Here is a 19130-nt window from a genome sequence, read left to right as displayed (position 1 = left end):
GCTGCTGGGAAGTGAATAGACTCTGGGGTCTGGAACCTCTGGTTGGAGGATACTGCTGGCCTGTGTGCTGGACACCAGGATGATGGACATGTGTTGACCATGCTCTCCCCTCCCCAGTCCCCACTGCCGAGGAGATGTCCAGTTTGACGCCAGAGTCCTCTCCAGAGTGAGTCTGACAAGGAAGGGAAGAGGGGCCGGAGGGGGAATTTCATTCCCTTAGCCCCCTCCCGACCCACCTCCAACCATCCCCTCCCACTCAGGCTGGCAAAACGCTCCTGGTTCGGGAACTTCATATCCTTGGACAAAGAAGAACAAATATTCCTCGTGCTAAAGGATAAACCTCTCAGCAGCATCAAAGCGGACATTGTCCATGCCTTCCTGTCGGTGAGGGGCCTGGGTCACCGTGCAACCTCGCCGCCACAGAACTACAAATCCCAGCAGCCTCTGGGGTTCACCACCTTAGCACTGGCCTGAGTTCCACCTGGGGCTCATGAGATTTGTAGTTTTCCAGCCCGAGTTGGGTTTGGTCGTTGTGGGGGCATGGAGGCAGGAGAGGTTTATTGCGCCCTGGGGCTTGGAATTGGTGAAACAGGATCCTGAATTACAATTTCCCACATATCAGCATCCACCGAGGACTAGTGATTTGCCATTTCCCTACCACCAGGTCTGAGATTGGCAAAAGGAACTACTTTTTCCAGTGAACTCTAGGGCTGTCCACTGGGTCCTGTGGTTTTGTGCTTTAGGGGCTCATGGGACTTAAAGTTTCTGAGACAGATGTGACTTTAGCCAGTGTTTGTGGAGGAAGGAAGAAGTTTGTTTCATGTGGTACTGGAGCCTGGGGTTGGCACCAGATATGAGAGTCCTTATTACCTCGGGATTCAGTTGCTCAATCATTCCTCTGATGCCCTGTTTATAAGGTAGAGAAAACTACAAATCCCAGCGGACAGTGGGGCCTCCCAATGCCTTTCCTGTTATTCTTTCTCCCTGGTGGCTGAGGGGACTGGTAGTTCCTTGGGCATAGCTGGTCATAGGGCTGCTCATCTGTCCCCTGGAGTCAGGTCGCTGAAATCACCCCCTCCTTTTGTCCCCCACCTCTCTCAGATCCCCAGCCTGAGTCATAGTGTGCTGTCACAGACCAGCTTCAGGGCTGAGTATAAGGCCAGTGGTGGCCCCTCCGTCTTCCAGAAGCCCGTCCGCTTCCAGGTGGACATCAGCTCCTCTGAGGGTCCAGAGCCCTCCCCCCGGCGGGACGGCAGCGGTGGTGGTGGCATCTACTCTGTCACCTTTACTCTCATCTCCGGTAAGTTTCCCTTGATGCAGCTGACCCCAGCCTGGTGTGTGGGATACTCAAAAGAGCTGAGATAGGGTAGCAGCCCAGGAGGGCAGCAAGCAGGAGGAGGAGATGGTGCTGACTCTGTGAGCCCCGTCCTCTCCCAGACCCCCCACATCTTCTCCTTCACAACATGCCAAGTGCTTTATGTGCACTACTTCCTTGAAGCTTCCCAGCAGCCTTTGAGGTTTCACAGAGAAGAAAACTGCATCCCAGAGAGGTAAATTGACTTGGCCAGAGTCACACTGCAGACCGTGACGGAGCTGGGGCTCAGCCAAGGACTCCTGACCTCAAAGCACTGGACTTTTCCTAGGTTAAGACTGTGGTGCTCTGCTGTCAAAACTCATTTCTACACCCAGAGCAGACATCAGCAATTGATCACAACACTTCTGCTGAGCTCTGCTGCAGGCAGCCACAACCAATCAAGAGTTGGCACAAGAAAAAAAAAAAAAAAAAAGAGTTGACACAAGAGATGAAAACCACAGAAGTTCCTTGCTTCCAATTCTACTTGGTCCCTGAGTCCTGATAACAAGAGTTTGGATAATGAGGAATACCTCTGTTTGTTGTCCTTGCCACCAATCTTAACATGGCACATCTGGGAGATGAGCTTGTTCCTAGAGTTTTTAACCAGGCTGCTCTGGGGCACTGGGGAATTACATCACCAAAATGAACTATGGCTTTTTTTTTTTTTTCTTCTTTAAAGACTAACATGCAGAACTTTCTCAATGTTAAGATTTTTTTTCCCTCCCATTTATTTTTCTTACGTTTCTGGGTCTTCATGGCCTCAACTAGAACCCGTTTAAATAGAAAACAGCGCATATCATTATTTTAAGTCAAATCTTTCTTAGTCCCACTTGCAAACCATGGATTTCTGCCCAGCCCCAATAGGGGGATTTTGAGGCAAGGAAGAAGAGTCATTTGCTGAGTGGAGGGACTGGTTCCACAGGGTGGGAGCGCCTTCCCTGTCCCCAGCCCCAAGTCAGTCTTACTGATGAAAAAATAAATCAGTCCATCTAAAAAAAGAGAAAATTTTATTCAAGGCAAACTGAGGATTATAACTGGGCAACAGCCTTTCAGAAAGCCTTAGGTGATCAAATATTTGGTCGCTCGATGCAAAGGTGGTTGCTTACTTGCCCTGAGTCCATCCTGTCCCTTGATGTTGAGTTTTAATAGCCAAGTTATTTCTTTCCCTTTAGGGGGTTGTACTAGTAAGATGTCTGGCATGGACTAAAGGGCAATTCCAAGTTGTCCACTAGGACTTATGCCACTTTTATCTTGCACTTGCATTGTGCATGTTCATTATTAGGCAGTAAGTACAGGCCTCAATTAACAAAACTAGAATTTAATATCCACTGAAATGTAATCTTTTTCTTTCTAAAATTACTCTCATTTCTACCAAATATAGCCAAATTAAGACTAATTTGTTTGCAAAATAAGTCTGGTTAATTGACCACATAAACTGTTTTATTTATTTATGTATTTTTCTAAATTTATTTTATTTATTTATTTTTGGCTGCATTGGGTCTTCATTGCTGCACTTGGGCTTTTTCTAGTTGCGGCCGGCAGGGCCTACTCTTCATTGTGGTGTGTGGGCTTCTCACTGCAGTGGCTTCTCTTGTGGAGCATGGTCTCTAGGCACACGGGTTTCAGTAGTTGTGGCATGCCAGCTCAGTAGTTGTGGCACGCAGGCTCAGTAGTTGTGGCACACAGGCTTAGTTGCTCTGCAGCATGTGGGATCTTCCCGGACCAGGGCTTACACCCGTGTCCCCTGCATTGGCAGGCGGATTCTTAACCACTGTGCCACCTGGGAAGCCCCTATTTATTTATTTATTTTCTGGCCTCACCACACAGCTTGTGGGATCTTAGTTCCCTGACCAGGGATCGAACCCGAGTCCACAGCAGTGAAAGCTCACATCCTAACCACTGGACCGCCAGGGAATTCCAAACATAAGCTGTTTTAAATTGGCTGTGCTGGAACTTTTCATAAAGGATCTCAGATTGAATTTTTTTTTTTAAGAGTATAGTTGATTTACAATGTCATGCTAGTTTCAGGTATACAGCAAAGTGATTGAGTTTTACATATACATATATTCATTCTCAAATGGAACTTTTTTTAAAGATTGATTTATTTTTATTTTTATTTTTTTTAAATTTTTGGCTGCATCGGCCTTAGTTGCAGCAAGCGGGATCTTTGTTAAGGCATGCAGGATCCTTCATTGTGGTGCGTGGGCTCTTCGTTGCAGAGCGCGGGCTTCTCTGTAGTTGTGGCATGTGGGTTTTCTCTTCTCTAGATGTGGCGCCCGGGGTTCTGGAGTGCGTGGGTTCTGTAGTTGGTGGCACGCGGGCTCTCTCGTTGAGGCTCACAAGCTCAGTAGTTGTGGCACGAGGGCTTAGTTGCCCCTCAGCATGTGGGATCTTAGTTCCCTGACCAGGAATTGAACCTGCATCCTCTGCATTGTAAGGCGGATTCTTTACCACTGGACGACCAGGGAAGTCCCTCAGATTGAACTTTTAAAAAACCTCTTGAGGCCAGGAAATCCATGCCAAAGATGTGTCACAGATTCCACCTGAGATATCTATGTATTTGGATGAATTCCTCGTTTTTTGAGGTCCCTAAAATACTTTGGGCTTCTTGCACCTGTCAGGAGGTGGCTTTCCTTATCTACCTGAGAAAACTGCTGGGAACCTAAGAGTTTCCAAAATCTAGAGACAACAGGTAAAGAGAAAAGATACATGTTTCAATTCTGCTTATAAAGGAATAATTTACCAAATTGCCGCAAGTCAAGTCATAATTAGGTTGAGGGGAAGGGTTTCCTTATGTCTGGAAAACACAGAGTAAAAACCAGCAATATTTCAGACAAAACCCCCAAATTATAAGGATATTCATCAGTTCTGTCAGTCCCATGTGACTAATTCTTGATCTTAATCTTCATAACAGTTTTATGAAGCCACCAAGTTTTCCATTAGTATGCTTTAATTTCTTACACATTCAGCAGTATGTTCTGAAAGTTATCAGAAACCTGTACTTGTCAAAAAGTCCTTTCTATGAATCTTCTTGACAATTAAGCATTTTTTTTGGCAAAAGCATCAGAGTACAACAATAACTGTCTATAAATGACAAAAGACTTTAACAGTCAAAGTTAAAGACCTGATTCCAATGCGATTGACAAATGAACTTTGTTACTGCTGTGACATACGTTTTAAAATAATTACTAGAATTATGATTGATAACATTTTATCAGGACATACCAGATTTTTAGGAATTCCATATAATTTCTAGAATATATATATTAATGACATTTGTCTGTGTGATACAATCTAAGAAATTTTATAACCTCTCATTTGACAATGCTTTCCGTGTGATTTAACATACAAAATAAACTTAATTAGTTTAATATTTCTCTCTGAGATGCTCCAGGGGCCCTCTCTGAAGCATCCCAAAGTTAGCTAGAGGTCAAAAGAACTTCGATTAGAATTTGATATTTGGAAAGTTCATCAAAATATCAAAAAGAGAACTTCCCTGGTGGCGCAGTGGTTAAGAATCCGCCTGCCAATGCAGGGGACACAGGTTCGAGCCCTGGGCCAGGAAGATCCCATATGCTGCGGAGCAACTAAGCCTGTGCGCCACAACTACTGAGGCTGTGCTCTAGAGCCCGCAAGCCACAGCTGCTGAGCCCGTGTGCCACAACTACTGAAGCCTGCTCACCTAGAGCCCGTGCTCTGCAACAAAGAGAAGCCACCACAATGAGAAGCCCGTGCGCCACAAGGAAGAGTAGCTCCCGCTCGCAGCAACTAGAGAAAGCCTGTGCACAGCAACGAAGACCCAACGCAGCCAAAGATAAATTAATTAATTATTAAAAAATCAAAAAGATTTCAAAACAATTGGTCAAATAGGACATAGATCACTGTATTCACTTAACCAAAGTCACAAAGAAGATTTCAAAAGCAAATACTGAAAGTTGTAACAGATTACCACTAAAGAAACTTTACAATCTGTTTTCAAAAGCAGATCAATATTTTCAGAAAACTTTGTCCTCTTAATAGAGAGAAAACCAGATTCAGGTTTTGTAACACTTTAATACTAAAATTCATTTACGGGAATTCCCTGGCAGTCCAGTGGTTAGGACTCGGTGCTTCCACTGCCGAGGGCCTGGGTTTGATCCCTAGCCAGGGAACTGAGATCCCACAAACTGCACGGTGTGGCCATAAATAATAATACAAAATTCATTTACTTAATTAAATTCAGTTTAATCTTAGCCGATCCTGAACATGCACAAAACTTTTTCCTCGGGGTTTCTTTTCCCTTAACAAAAGGTATTTCCATTCTTTATACTGTCTTTTACTGAAAACATACCTTCCATTTTTCTTGCATACTGAAACGTTTATTTTGGTAGCTTTAGTTACATATGCATAATTCTTAACCTTAAAACGTAGTTTCTAGCACAAACTAAGTGGTAAGCAAGTATGAACTTTTACATTAGCATCCCATAGGTTAGCAAACTTATAAATACTGTTTATAGTTTCTAGAAAAAGTATTTTTTTTTCCCACAGAAAATGTCTTAGTGTGGCATCCACCGTATTTATTAATAGTCCTAATTACCTTTAGTTTCTCTGTAAAAGGAAGCGTATATTCAGTAATTACTGTTCCAGTATCTTATTTGGAAAGGATTTGGATATTCAATGGATTTCTGTAGTTTAACTTAATTTAGCAAAACTCCATGAAGTTTCAAGTTATCAAAATCTGGAGACACTACTTTAGATAGACATTCCCAAAACATAATTTTTCCTAAAAAGTTTACCTAAAAGTGCTTATCTCATTTACGTCTATTTTATTTACTGAAAAGTTTCATCACATCTCGTTATTTTTCTTGCTGACAAACTTTGTAACAGGAATAATATCTCATTTATTTCATTTCTAGTAAACCTAGGTACAATAAAAATATTACACTTAACGCTGATGACTCTAAAGACATGTCTGTATTAATTAATGCAACAAGCTTCAGCTAAATTTAGTACCAGATGTTAATGCTATACTGAATATTTCCCAGTTCACGCAAATCTGAAAGTCATTGGGGTTAGTTTTTTTCTATTTCTGAGAATCTATATAAGTGCCTCATTTCCTTTCCTTGTAAGTGTAATTTCCACTTACAAACTAATTTTGGCAATAACACGTTTTCAACACACATATGCAGATACATACAAACACACAGACAGACACATACAAACACACAGACACCCCACAGTTTCCATTCCAAAATGTCAGCCATGAATCAGTTACAATAATGTAAAACCCATCCGTTACAAAAAAGGTTGGATTCAAATTCCCTGTCTCCCTTTTGTTCTTTCTTTTTATAAGAGTTACCTTTGCTGAAATTTGCATTTTAAAAAGATGGTGGAATTAAGAGTTCCTGGAGGAGACCAGGTGGAATATATGCATATCAAAGGCATAGGAGGAGAAAGACAAGTTCTCCTAGAAGGACTTTGTTCTCTTAAGGCCAGAATTTTTTTTTCCAATACTTAACAAGCCTCTTAGCATAAAGAGGGAAGGTTTTGGGAGTGGTAAAAGGATGGGTGGGTTTCGGATTGTTTCTGGAGCCGCACCTCTGGTCCTGTAAAGACTAGATTTGTAAAACAAGGACAGTTCTTAATTCCTAAAGAATTGGGTGGCCACCTCAGTGTCTGATCAAAGGACTGACATACCCATTCAACCTATGTTGGAATGTTTTACTTTCCCTCGTTTAGCTTAGGTGAGAAGACACCCCCCCACCCGCCGTATTCCTATCAGGCTCCTAATTTCAGCTGTGGTCGGTTTAGTCATACCGGTGGCCTCCCATCTTGGTAATCCATTTACTAACACTTTTGAGCACCCTCCCTGGGTTTTAAGAAATCCTTTAACTGTGGCCAGTCAGTTAGGCCTTTGACCTGAAGAGGCTCACCTACAGCCTCAGGTGGTCCCATTTCTAAAGGTAACCATTTAATGGCATCGTCAGAGTGGACTGGCACTTCAGACAGGATTATTAAAATAAGTACTCAAATGAAGGAGGATAGATGGGAGCAGTAAAGTTTTAGGTACCTTTTAGTTATCTTTTATATCACTGATCTTTCATTAGCCTTCTGCAACATATCTTTCAATGAGACCTTTTTTTTTGGCCACATCACACAGCTTGCGGGATCCCCGACCAGGGATGACCAGGGATCGAACCCCGGGCCCCTGCAGTGAAGGTGCTGAGTCCTCACCACTGGACCACCAGAGAAGCCTGTCAATGAGGCTATTTTGGAATTTTGAAGACTTTCAAAATTCTAAATATGAATAAAAATAGGAAAATAAGATGAGAGGTCTCTAAAATTTTACAGTTTAGAAGTTTTCCCAATTCAAAAGCTCCTAGAAGCTAGCGCTACAAATATTTTCCCCTGCTAACCTAATTTTAAAAAAGAGAAAAACTCTTAACTACTGTTGTTTCCAGTAGACCCTGTGGACAGAGGTCCAGGAGACTGCAGGGTTTTACTGCGCATGAAAAATCAGTTTTGGGGTGCTTAAAGGAACCCATCTTGGGAACTTCCCTGGTGGTCTAGTGGCTAAGACTCTGTGCTCCCATGCACGGGACCCGGGTTTGATCCTTGGTCAGAGAACTAGATCCCACATGCCGCAACTAAGAGTCCGCATGCCACAACTAAAAGATCCCACGTGTTGCAACTAACACCCAGTGCAGCCAAATAAATAAATAAATATTTTTTTAAAAAAACGAAAAGAAGCCTATCTTGGCCATTTCAGGACAGATTTCCTTTAATTCCAATTAAGTAGTTGCAAACATACATAAGCCCAGCTGGTATTCCCATTGGTGGCTGTCTGAACGGGAGCTGTTTGGCCTTTGAGGCACAATTTCCCATTATTAATGTCTAATTCAGCCTAATGTCTAATAGCCTAATTCAGATATGAAATATGATCTAAACAACTTTCTGAGGGCAGTGTGGTGGATTGCATGTGCACTGCATCTGAGTCTAGCTCCCCAAGGAGTTGCCTGTGGGTTACTTCGACTCTTTTACCTGTCTCGGTTTCTCCCTGCGACAGCCTAAAACCATCACAGGTGCTTGGAGTTCTAGGTTATCAGCCTCTGTTGCCCATTCCCCCTCACACCTCCACCAGCAGTATTTACTTAATGGTTATGGTGGGTCTCCCTTTTTCTTAAGAGCTGAATAATTCAGTCTCTCATTCCACTAGCAACAGTTTTGTTCAGACCGTATAGCAACTTTTTTTTTCAATTCAAGCCAAATTTATTTATTTTATTTTATTTTTTACTTTTTGGCCTCACCGGGGGCCATGCGGGATCTTAGTTCCCCGACCAGGGATCGAACCCACGCCCCCTTGCAGTGGAAGCCAAGGAGTCCTAACCACTGGACTACCAGGGAAGTCTTCCATTCAAGCCAAATTTAACAAAAACCCAGCCACCTATGTTTCCCTGGGCCTCTTGCCCAGAACCCCAGGTCCTGCCTAGGGAATACACCAGTGCCCCTTAAAACTCCAAGTCTTAAGTGAAAACAGCTCGAATAAAATTTTCAGGATCATCACTCAAACAACAAGATCCAGCTATCAGGAGAACTCGTCAGAACCCCTGAGAAGAACACCCGAGGAGTACCGAGAAGCTGGGGGGGCCCAATGGGCCCATGCTGGTACTTAGTGTTGGTTCCGGTAGACTCCAGGTGCCCTCTGGTGGGTGTCTCTCATATCCTGCCGGCTACACCATGCAAGGCAACGAAAAAGTTAATCGGTCAATCCAAGAAAAAAGTGGAAAACTTTATTCAAGCCAAAGTGAGGATTATAACCCAGGAATGGCCGCTCAGAAAGCTCCGAGACTGTTCCGCCATTAGAGGTCAAACCACAGTCATATAAATTTTTGAGACAGAGGGCTGTACGTTAAATGACGTGTTATTGACAGTTTACACAATCCAGGTACAAGGCGAGTAGTGGGTCATGGGTCTTCGTGGCCCCTGACAAGATTAAGAAGGTTACCTCCTAAGCAGATGTGGTTAATGCAGGTGCACAGGACACACTAAAGGGGAGGGAGGAGGCCCAAACCGGCAGAGAAAATTGTTGTGTTTGAAGTTTCTCGTCTTGTAAAATATGGATTTTGTTTCATCAGTTTCCCTGCCCCTTCCAGGTCCCAGCCGTCGGTTCAAGCGGGTTGTAGAGACCATCCAGGCTCAGCTGCTGAGCACTCATGACCAGCCCTCCGTGCAGGCCCTGGCAGGTGGGAGACACCTTGGGGCACCCGTGGGGCGGAGGGGAGACTTCCTGGTGGCCAGGTGCTGCGGAGGGGGGCGGTGTTGCTGGCGAGGCTTCAGCTGTGGGGCAGCAGGGCCCACCTGCTGTCACCCTTAGGTCCTACCTGCAATGCTGGGAGCAGGTTCCCAGAGAGGCTGGGGCCTGAGCTCCAAGGGAACCAGGCCATCCTGAGCCTGAGAAGGCCTCACCAGGGAGGGGACCTCCAGGGACCCCTAAGGGGATGACCCGTCTCTGTCTCGGAGGTAGCGGAGCTTTCCGCTAACAGAGGCTCCTGAACTGTTTTCTGGAGGAAGGTGGCCGGCCATCCTGGTTTGCTCAGGATGGAGAGGTCCCTGGGATGCAGGAGTTTCAGTGCTAAAACCGGGACAAGCTGGTCATCCTCTCTGCAGATGCTCAGACTCTTCTGACCCCGCTGGGCCTGGCTTTCAAGGACTTGGGCGTCCCCCCGGGCGCGGGCGAGGTCTGTGCTCCAGGGGGAAGGGGCTTCCCTTCACCCAACAGCCCCGGTCTTCGGGAGCAGAATTCCCTATCAGCCAGGGATCAGTGAGGCCAGGGTCACAAACAACAAACTCCATAGTTCAAACAACATCAATTTATTATCATACAGTCCTGGAGATCAGAGGTCCCGCACAGGCTAAGCAGGCTAACACCAAGGCACCTGGAGGGAGGGCCTCAGTAGTAGGGAGCTGGAGAAACTCTGCCTTCTGTTAGTCTGGTTCCCCAGGGCAACCAGAAGTGAGGAAGGCGCCCTGAACCTCTCCAGACCCGGTTGCCAAGGAAAGCTGGCCTTGACAACCAGAGTTCCTAAAAGGGCATGCATTCATGTAGGACCCACAGACACCCAGGGCCCGAGCCACATGCCTTATAAGGGGAATGGGGCAATGGGGGACCTCCATTGGTTGCTATGGCAACAAGGCCTCCAGCAATCAGTGTCTCTTAAGGGGCTGGCCTCTGCTACGGGTACTATTTTGGGCCCTAAAGAAACTACTGCATGGCTGCTGGCAACCAGCACTGCCACCGCAGTCCCCTAATCTGGGGCAGTGAGGCCCTACAGAAAGATAACCGCAGTCATGCAGGCCCAGCTGGGAGGGCCCGAGACCCCCAAACCATCTGCTGTGGGCTCCGCTGGGCCCCATTAACAACCAGTGGAAAGTAATGGGGCCCTTTGGCCATGATCGGGGAACTCAGACGGTGCTGTAACCAGAGTCTCTGAGGATGTCTCCTGAGCTGGGCCAGCCAGGTCTCACTGGGGCATGGCCTGGCTTCCAAAGCCTTAGGTTTGGGGGTGCCTTGGACACGTGCCTTGTTGGTCTAGGGAAGCCAGGCCTAGTTGCTGGCGTGTGTGACCCCTGGCAGCCACCTCCCCTGCTGGAGCACATCCCTGGGCTCGGTACCCCTGGGGTTCCTGAAGCCAGATCGCTTCCTCCCCCACAGACGAGAAGAATGGCGCCCAGACCCGGCCTGCCGGGACCCCGCCCCGAAGCCTGCAGCCCCCGCCCGGCCGCCCAGACCCAGAGCTGACCAGCTCTCCCCGCCGAGGCCCCCCTAAGGACAAGAAGCTCCTGGCCACCAACGGGACCCCCCTACCCTGACCCCAGGGGGCTGGGAAAGGAGGGGCGCCCCCTCCACCCCCCTTCCCTGCCCCCCAACTGTGAATCTGTAAATAGGGCCCAAGGAGTACGTAGGGAGGGGGGAGACAAAACAAACCCGGCCTTGCCCTGCAGGGATAGGGCTCAGGGGGCCGTGCCCAACGGGGGTGGTTCTGGGGGGACTGGGGGGGAGCTGTTTCTATTTTATTTATTGATTAATTTATTATTTTATTTATTGATCAATCTCTCTGTGGGGTGGGGTGGGGGAGGGATGGGGTCTGGTTGGGGTGGCTTAGCAGATCCGGACGGACAGGGCCATCTGTCCTTGTGTCCCCAACTCCCCCTTCCTGGGCCCCCCTCCCCTGGTCTTCTCCCTTCCCCACGACCTTCTGTACGGATTTGCTCTCTGGAAGGAATTCTGATTTCGCGTGATCCTGCCTGCGTCCGTGTCTCTGATTCCGCCAGCGGCAAAAAAAAAAAAAATTAATAATAATAATAATAAATATCCTTGATCAGGGATGGCTGGCTGGCCTTGGCCTCTCACTTCCTGGGTGGCCTTGGTTGCAGGGGCGGAACCAGATGGCAGGGACAGGAGGTGCGAAGATGCTACGCTGACCAGGTGTTCAGTGCTGGACCTTCAGGGAGATGGGGGAGGCCGGCGGGGGGCTCAGGCTGCCAGGGCCCGGCTGGAGACACAGGGTGCAGCCGTCCAGGCTGGAGAAGTCCACCGCAAAGAGGCCAAAGAGGATGAACAGCAGCATGGCGACGACCCATTCACAGGCGGCAGAGGCTGAGCGCAGTGACCAGGTGTGGAGGACGACCACTGTACACCAGGGTCAAGGGCACAGCGCCACGGGGAGGATCCGCAAGCCCGGCTAGGTTGCTGAGTGACCTTGGGCAGGCTGAGACCATCCATCTCTGGGTACCCTCTCGTGACATGTCCGCCCTGCCCTGGCTGGAATGGCCCCTCTGGCTGGACACCCTCCTTGGCAACGCCCAGACACTCTCAGATGGATGCCCTCCAGTTCCCGCCTCTGTCTCAAGCTGTTTTCTAAACGTTTGCCCTTGCATGTTTCTCCGGTTTGCACTGCATTCCCAATATCCCAGAACAAGGCTCCTATCTTCCTGTCGGCCTTCCCTGACCCCATGAAGGCTCTGCCATCTCCCCACTTGCCAGGGCCAACTGGCCGCCATTGCTTCTACCTCCAAAAATGCAGGGCTTCCTAAAGATGCCTCCACCCCACCCGCCAGCCTCAGGCTGTGCTTGCAACTTTCTCCCCCGACCCAGGGCCCACAGGCCCTTCCTACTCACTCCCAAACAGAATCCCCCTTTCTCCCTAAAAGCTCTTCCTCTTTCTGGGTGCCCTGACCTCCATAACCACACCGTCCACTCCTGTCCCCTAGCAGACCCATGGGAATCGCCTTCGTCCCCTCCCCGCTCATCCCCATGGCCAGCTGGACACCCCAAGTCTTGTCCTCTCTTTCTGGCCTGGCATCTCTACTGGTTGGCCCTGTCCCTCCTCTGGCTCCACAGTCCCAGCTCTTTAAAACTCTTCTGTAACCACTGGTCAACACATACTCTGAGCTCCCACCTTGCAGAGATGCCTCTCGTTTTCTGGGAGCACCCCCCTCACTGGAGCACTCCTCATCCCCCCTAGATCAGATTAGACATCATTTCATTCGTTCAAGGATTTCTAGACAGTGAATAAGGCCAACACCATCCCCAAGCCCCACCAATCCTAGAACAAAGAAGTGCTTACCCCAGAACTGACTTTGTAACTCCCCCACTCACAAGCTTTCTGTGGCTCCCTATTGCACTTGTACAGAAGCACAAGCCTGTAATCCCTCACTTTAGTGCTGGAGATGCTCATCTCTGGCCCTGCCAGCAGCCTCATCTCCTCCCCTGGGCTGGTTTTCCCACCCTCCGCATGTACCCGCGGTGTCCCTCCCTCCCTCCCCCAACCCAGGCCAAAAGCAGCTGGTTCTGCAAGACCAGCTCAAATGCCAGGTCTCAGACCTCTCTTTGCAGCCTTCCAGCCCTTACGACACTCAGCTGACCATTTTATGGTCCTGTCCCCCACTTTCCGCATCCAAGGGATATCAGAGCCCCACAGAATGAGAACCCTGTGGCCAAACTGATCAGCACAGGCAGGATTTTGAAAGGGGCCGCCTAGACCTCATCGTTAACTGCACCTGCTGCTGCACAGGATGGATGCTGGTTCTGCAGCTGCAGAAGGCTGAGCTCGGGAGCCAGCCCTTCCTATCCATTTCACTGGATTCAATTTGCTGCTCTGGGAAACGAGATCGCCACCTCCATTTTGCTGGGAAAATGGATCCAATTTTCCAAAGGGATCCTCTGAATGCAGCCGGCCCAGGGTCTCAGCTGGGTTCCCTCCAGCCTCTTCTGGATGCCAAGGACCTCTGGCCTCCCCTTCCATCATCCCCACACGGGGCCGCAGTCCCCAAGGCTTAGCATGCAGCCCCTCCTCTCTCTCAGAGCACTCTGCTTCTCAGTAATCCTCATTATTCGGATAAAAGCAACTCCATTCTACAGATAGGGAATCTGAGGCTCAGAGAGTGGTTTGGCTCACCCGGAGGTGTGCTGAGCTCGTGGGTTCTGGGGTGACTCAGAAGTGGGCTGGAATCAAGGCTCCACCCACAGGCATGCTGGTAAATGTGTAACAACTGGCTCTGATTTGTAGCATTTGTCAGTTTCTTGGCCGTTTCAAGCTATTACTAACGTGACATCACTGCACATGGAGCTGGGAAGAGATACACACAGACAGCTCAGGAGACCCTGTACCAGCCACCTCCAGCCTACCACCAGCTCTGCCATTGAACTTCCTGACGGTTCTTGGCCATCTGAACCTCCGTTTCCGGTCTTAGCCAGCACGATGCCCAGCACAGAGCGGTACCCCAGACAGACTGCTGTCATCGGTTTATCGATCTCCCAACATGTATTGGTTACTCACTATGTGCCAAGCACCATTCTAAGCACCTCACATGTGTCATCTCCTGCATTCCTCACATTCCTTATTATTATCCACATTTGATAGATGAGGAAACTGAGGCACTGAGAAGTTAAGAAACCAGAAGAGTTCCCCCTCCTCCCCCAACTAGCATGTGGAGGCAGCGTGACCCCAGAGCCGGGACTTGGTGACAACACCACTATAATCCTGCACGGAGACCGAGGCTGAGAAAGGAAGGGGCACCCTCCATAGCACACAGCAGACCCACCCCAATGAAGACGTACCCCCAACACCTGTCCCCGGCCCCAGGAAGGATACTGGCCACCGTGAGGATGGTGCAAATGCTGCAGAGGAGCAGACGGAGTGGCCCGATCCAGGGAGCCCCGGGCTGGGGCAGGCTCTTCACCCTCCAGAAGACAAGGAGCTGCAGCCAGAAGTAGAATATTCCCACAAAGAAGGCGAGGAAGGCCCCCATTAGGTGCGTGGCCCGCTGGTTCTTTTCCTGGGAGAGGAAGGGAGCAGAGTTGAGGGGCAGACCTGTGGGAGGGAGAGGGCCACGATGCCCTGGTGCGGGGTGCGGGGTGGCACCCACGATGCCCTGGTGCGGGGAGGCACCAGGACCAACTCCACGGACTGTGCTTGAAAGCTGCCATACCCGGCGAATGGCTGATTGATGAGGTGCATTGGCTATTGACAGCTCCATGAGGCCAGGCATTTATTTAAACCTGCTGTTCACTGCTGGGGCCTCCATCCCTAAAGCAAGGCCTGGCACATAGTAGAGCCTGGTAAAAAAAATTTTTTTAATTATTTTATTTATCTATTTTTGGCTGCATTGGGTTTCGTTGCTGCGCACGGGCTTTCTCTAGTTGCAGTGAGCAGGGGCTACTCTTCATGTGGCACGTGGGCTTCTCATTGCGGTGGCTTCTCTTGTTGTGGAGCGCAGGCTCTAGGCGCGCGGGCTTCAGTAGTTGTGGCACGCAGGCCCAGTAGTTTTGGCTCACGGGCTCTAGAGCGCAGGCGTGGGTTGTGGCGCATGGGCTTAGTTGCTCCGCTACATGTGGGATCTTCCTGGACCAGGGCTTGAACCTGTGTCCCCTGCATTGGCAGGCAGATTCTTAACCACTGCGCCACCAGGGAAGCCCAAGCCTCATAAAATATTAGTGGAATAAATCCTTCATTCTCAACCTGGGTGGAAGAGAGCAGATTGTTGCCACCAAGGGGGTAAAAATTGGTTCTTGGAGGGTGAAAAAATATTAAATGTTACAATGGTTTCTGGCTTACAGATATAGTATGTATTATATTAAAATGTTTTCATATTAAAAACTCCATGGCGGGGTGGGGTGGGGTGGGGGGACCTTCCCTGGTGGCACAGTGGATAAGACTCTGCGCTCCCAATGCAAAGGGCCTGGGTTCAGTTCCTGGTCAGGGAACTAGATCCCACATGCATGCCGCCACAAAGAGTTTGCATGCCACAGCTAAGGAGCCGGCAAGCCACGACTAAGGAGGCCACAGCCCACAACTAAGGAGCCCGCGTGCTGCAACTAAGGAGTCTCCCTGCTGCAACTAAGACCCCACGCAACCAAATAAATAAATATTAGGGAAAAAATAAAATCTTCATGGAGGGAAAGGATGATTAGGAGAAAATGTCTAAAAAAGTCTTCTGGGGACTTCCCTGGCAGTCCATTGGTGAGGACTCCAGGCTTCCACCGCAGGGTGCTCGGGTTGGATCCCTGATCCGGAACTAAGATCCCACATGAGGCAGGGAGCAGCAAAAAAAAAAAAAAAAAGCTTCTGCGGGGGGGATATAATAATTAAAGGAAAAAAATTAAAGAAAAAAGGTTAATGAACACAGGAATACATGATAAGTGAATGATTTGCTATGCAAATGTCATAGGGAATTTTTGTTAAGTTGGAGGCAGCCTCTTGTCTAAACACCCTGCGGCTTCCACGGCCTTTTGGCGGGAGAGGTTTGGAATCAGACATCATACTGAAAAACAAATAGATAAAAAATAAAATGATAAAATAAATCAATAAGATTTCTCCTATTACTAATCCATTTATTTATTCTACAAATATCTACTGAGCTTTGTGGCTAAGAATGTGGGCTTCTAGAGTCTACGAATCTGGGTTCATCTCTGACCACCAGGAACCGGCTGATAAAGAAATATCTCCGTGGGATTTGACCAAGAAGGACCTCCCTGGAGTTCTTGTGGAGATGGGTTAAAATAACCCTGCACAACGTATAAAGCTAGTGCCTTCTACAGAGAGAATACTCCATCGATATGGCAAACATTAAGAATAAGTGGGGAATTCCCCCGCGGTCCAGTAATTAGGACTCCACGCTTTCACTCCCCAGGGCCCCGGTTCGATCCCTAGTTGGGGAAATAGGATCCAGCCAAGCTGCGCGGTGCGGGGTGGGGGGCGGGAGGGGAAGTGAACTGAGAAAGTTTTTTTTTTTTTTTTTTTTGCGGTACGCGGGCCTCTCACTGTTGTGGCCTCTCCCGTTGCGGAGCACAGGCTCCCGACGCGCAGGCTCAGCAGCCATGGCTCACGGGCCCAGCCGCTCCACGGCATGTGGGATCTTGCCGGACCGGGGCACGAACCCGTGTCCCCTGTATCGGCAGGCGGACTCTCAACCACTGCGCCACCAGGGAAGCCCATGAGCTGAGAAATTTTATTATTAAATGGGGCTATGGCAGTGAATTACCCCAAACTCCTAGGGGTTAACGGAATGATTACAAAGAGCCTCCCACGAGGCCTCTATCTAGAGACCAGAACGCCCTCCCTCCACGGCCCGAGAGCCACAAGAGAAATACAAGTCCCAGGAGCCCGTGCGGGGACCAGCCCCCCAAACCAGAAGCCAGCGTCCCAGAGATGCTGGGAGTTGTAGTCCCAGACTCGGGCGGGCAAGAACCTGGGCTGGCCTGCTGCGTCTCACCTGAAAATTGCCCACTATGGAGGTGCCCAAGGTGCAGAGGAGCCCCGTCCACAGGATCAGCTGGTTAGGCCACTTTCCGACCCCCCAGTCCCGAAGCTGGTGGTAACGGAGAATGCAGGTCCAGGCGGCTGGGAGGAGAGGGAAGTGGGCGGGAGGCCCGAGTCCCAGACTCCTGGGTAGGGGGTGGGGGGTGGGGTGGAAGAGACTGTGGGTCCTGGAGTGAGTGCCCAGCTCCTGGATTTGGGGGAGGAGGAGGCTGGGTGCCGGGGCCCTCTTGGCTGGGTGGGGCTAGCACCGAACGAAGTGTGCGCGGGAGTATTTACCCAAAGCAGCTCCCAAGTTGAGCACCTGGCTGAAGATGCAGCTCTGAGGGGGGCTATTTCCACATCGACTGGGGGAGATAAAGGGTCATCCTGTAGCTCCTCAGAACCAGGACCCCCTTCTTTCCTCCCTCCAGACCCCCCCCAACCCCAAGCACCATAACTACCTGATATAGGGGAAGCCTTCAGTGAGGTTCACAGCCTTGTTGGCCACAGCAAGCGAAAAACTGAAGTCGAGGAGACATCAAAGAGAGTACAGGGAGTTCGACGAAACTTTTCTTTCTGTTACGCGCAGAAACCGGACTTCTAGCTCCCCCTCCCTCAGACCCAGGGGCCCAGGGCCCCAGCCCCTCCCCCCTCAGACCCAGGGGTCCGGGCCCCCAGCCCCTCCCCCCTCAGACCCAGGGGTCCGGGCCCCCAGCCCCTCCCCCCTCAGACCCAGGGGTCCGGGCCCCCAGCCCCTCCCCCCTCAGACCCAGGGGTCCGGGCCCCCAGCCCCTCCCCCCTCAGACCCAGGGGCCCAGGGCCCCAGCCCCTCCCCCCTCAGACCCAGGGGTCCGGGCCCCCAGCCCCTCCCCCCTCAGACCCAGGGGCCCAGGCCCCCAGCCCCTCCCCCCTCAGACCCAGGGGTCCAGGCCCCCAGCCCCTCCCCCCTCAGACCCAGGAGTCCAGGCCCCCAGCCCCTCCTCCCTCAGACCCAGGGGTCCAACCTGCCTCTAACACTCACACGGTCCAGATGCCAGCAGTAGCCCAGAATGCCAGGAAGGCAGGCAGCAGGGACAGGTATCCCCACATGCTGGGGTCTGCAGGGAGAGAGGGGCAGGGACTGAGGTCACGACTTTATCTCTGTCTGGAGACTTTATCTCTCTGTCTCTCTCGGGTGAGCAACCAGCCCTAAGGGTACAGGTGTGTCATATTGTGGCCACCGCCCCTGAGGCCTCCATTGGCTCCCAGGCATAAGTAATGGGCAAAGGTCCGCTCTAATGAGCCAGCTGTCTGCTTGGGAAACATTCCCTACATTTTGCGCAGTCCTTTGTCCTGATCTCCTAGTTTCTCTTAGCTGTCCTGCTCCCACCCAGATTCTGAGACTCTCCCAGCCCCTCCCTGCACTTCCAGCTTCTGGACTCCCCCCGATGCTCTCCTGTCCGGGCTCCCTCTGCCTCTCTCCACCCTGGGACTGGCGCTGCGTGAGAGGTTTGGGGAACATGGCTGGGTTGTGGGGTGGGACTGTCGGCGTTCCAGCAGAGCCAAAGACACTGTCAGGCCAAGAATATGACCTCCACACTCTTCAGGACCTCAACCCCAAACTGCCACTTCCGGTCTCAGAACCGAGCAGGCAGCACCTTAGCTTCCAGGGACCCCTAGCTTCCTTCCTCCCACTTTATAGCTTCAATGTTCAAACTCCCAGCCCTTGTCCTCCTCAAGACCCAGAAATCTGAGCCTCTAGCTCTCTCCACCCTTCCTCCCTTGGGGACCCAGAAGTCCAGGCCTCCAGTCCCTTCCAGAACTCATGCAATTGTTTCTAGCCCCTGAGGTCCATCCTCCCAGCTGTTACCTCCTTGGGGACGGAGAATCCAGACCTGCAGGTGCCTGCCCTTCTGAGTGTAGTTTCTGTCCTGAGGCAGTCGGGTGTGGGACCCTGGTGACCCTTCCTCCTCCCCCCACTGGCTTTCCCCTCTCTCTTCCTCTCTATCAAGCTGGAG

At 50.3% G+C, this 19130-nt stretch overlaps 2 protein-coding genes across 4 annotated transcripts in view; one reads left to right on the top strand and one right to left on the bottom strand.

The window, feature by feature from the left end:
• The window catches only part of BRSK1 (BR serine/threonine kinase 1), a 24641-nt gene extending 12922 nt beyond the window's left edge, over positions 1 to 11719 (top strand). For 2 of the 3 annotated variants that reach the window (XM_067718987.1, XM_067718989.1), the window contains 5 exons: positions 118 to 166; positions 261 to 384; positions 1102 to 1300; positions 9487 to 9576; positions 11046 to 11719. In XM_067718987.1, coding sequence (XP_067575088.1) covers positions 118 to 166; positions 261 to 384; positions 1102 to 1300; positions 9487 to 9576; positions 11046 to 11203 — 620 coding nt within the window. In that variant the 3' untranslated portion in view covers positions 11204 to 11719. Of the gene's footprint in view, positions 1 to 117; positions 167 to 260; positions 385 to 1101; positions 1301 to 9486; positions 9577 to 10000; positions 10316 to 11045 lie in introns of those variants that run through there. The other variant, XM_067718988.1, reaches the window with a different exon arrangement.
• TMEM150B (transmembrane protein 150B) lies at positions 10189 to 19130 on the bottom strand. Its single transcript, XM_067719244.1, has 7 exons — positions 18983 to 19130; positions 18155 to 18230; positions 17595 to 17654; positions 17431 to 17498; positions 17108 to 17235; positions 14488 to 14671; positions 10189 to 12023 (listed from the first exon to the last, which is right to left on the bottom strand). Exons 2-7 carry the CDS (start codon positions 18220 to 18222, stop codon positions 11824 to 11826), a joined length of 708 nt encoding a protein of 235 aa, XP_067575345.1. The 5' UTR covers positions 18223 to 18230; positions 18983 to 19130; the 3' UTR covers positions 10189 to 11823.

The sequence above is a fragment of the Pseudorca crassidens genome, chromosome 20 (assembly GCF_039906515.1).
Source record: "Pseudorca crassidens isolate mPseCra1 chromosome 20, mPseCra1.hap1, whole genome shotgun sequence".
Lineage (NCBI taxonomy): Eukaryota > Metazoa > Chordata > Mammalia > Artiodactyla > Delphinidae > Pseudorca > Pseudorca crassidens.
The sequence above is the reverse complement of the archived record's forward strand: the minus strand, read 5'-3'. Positions and strand labels throughout refer to the sequence as shown.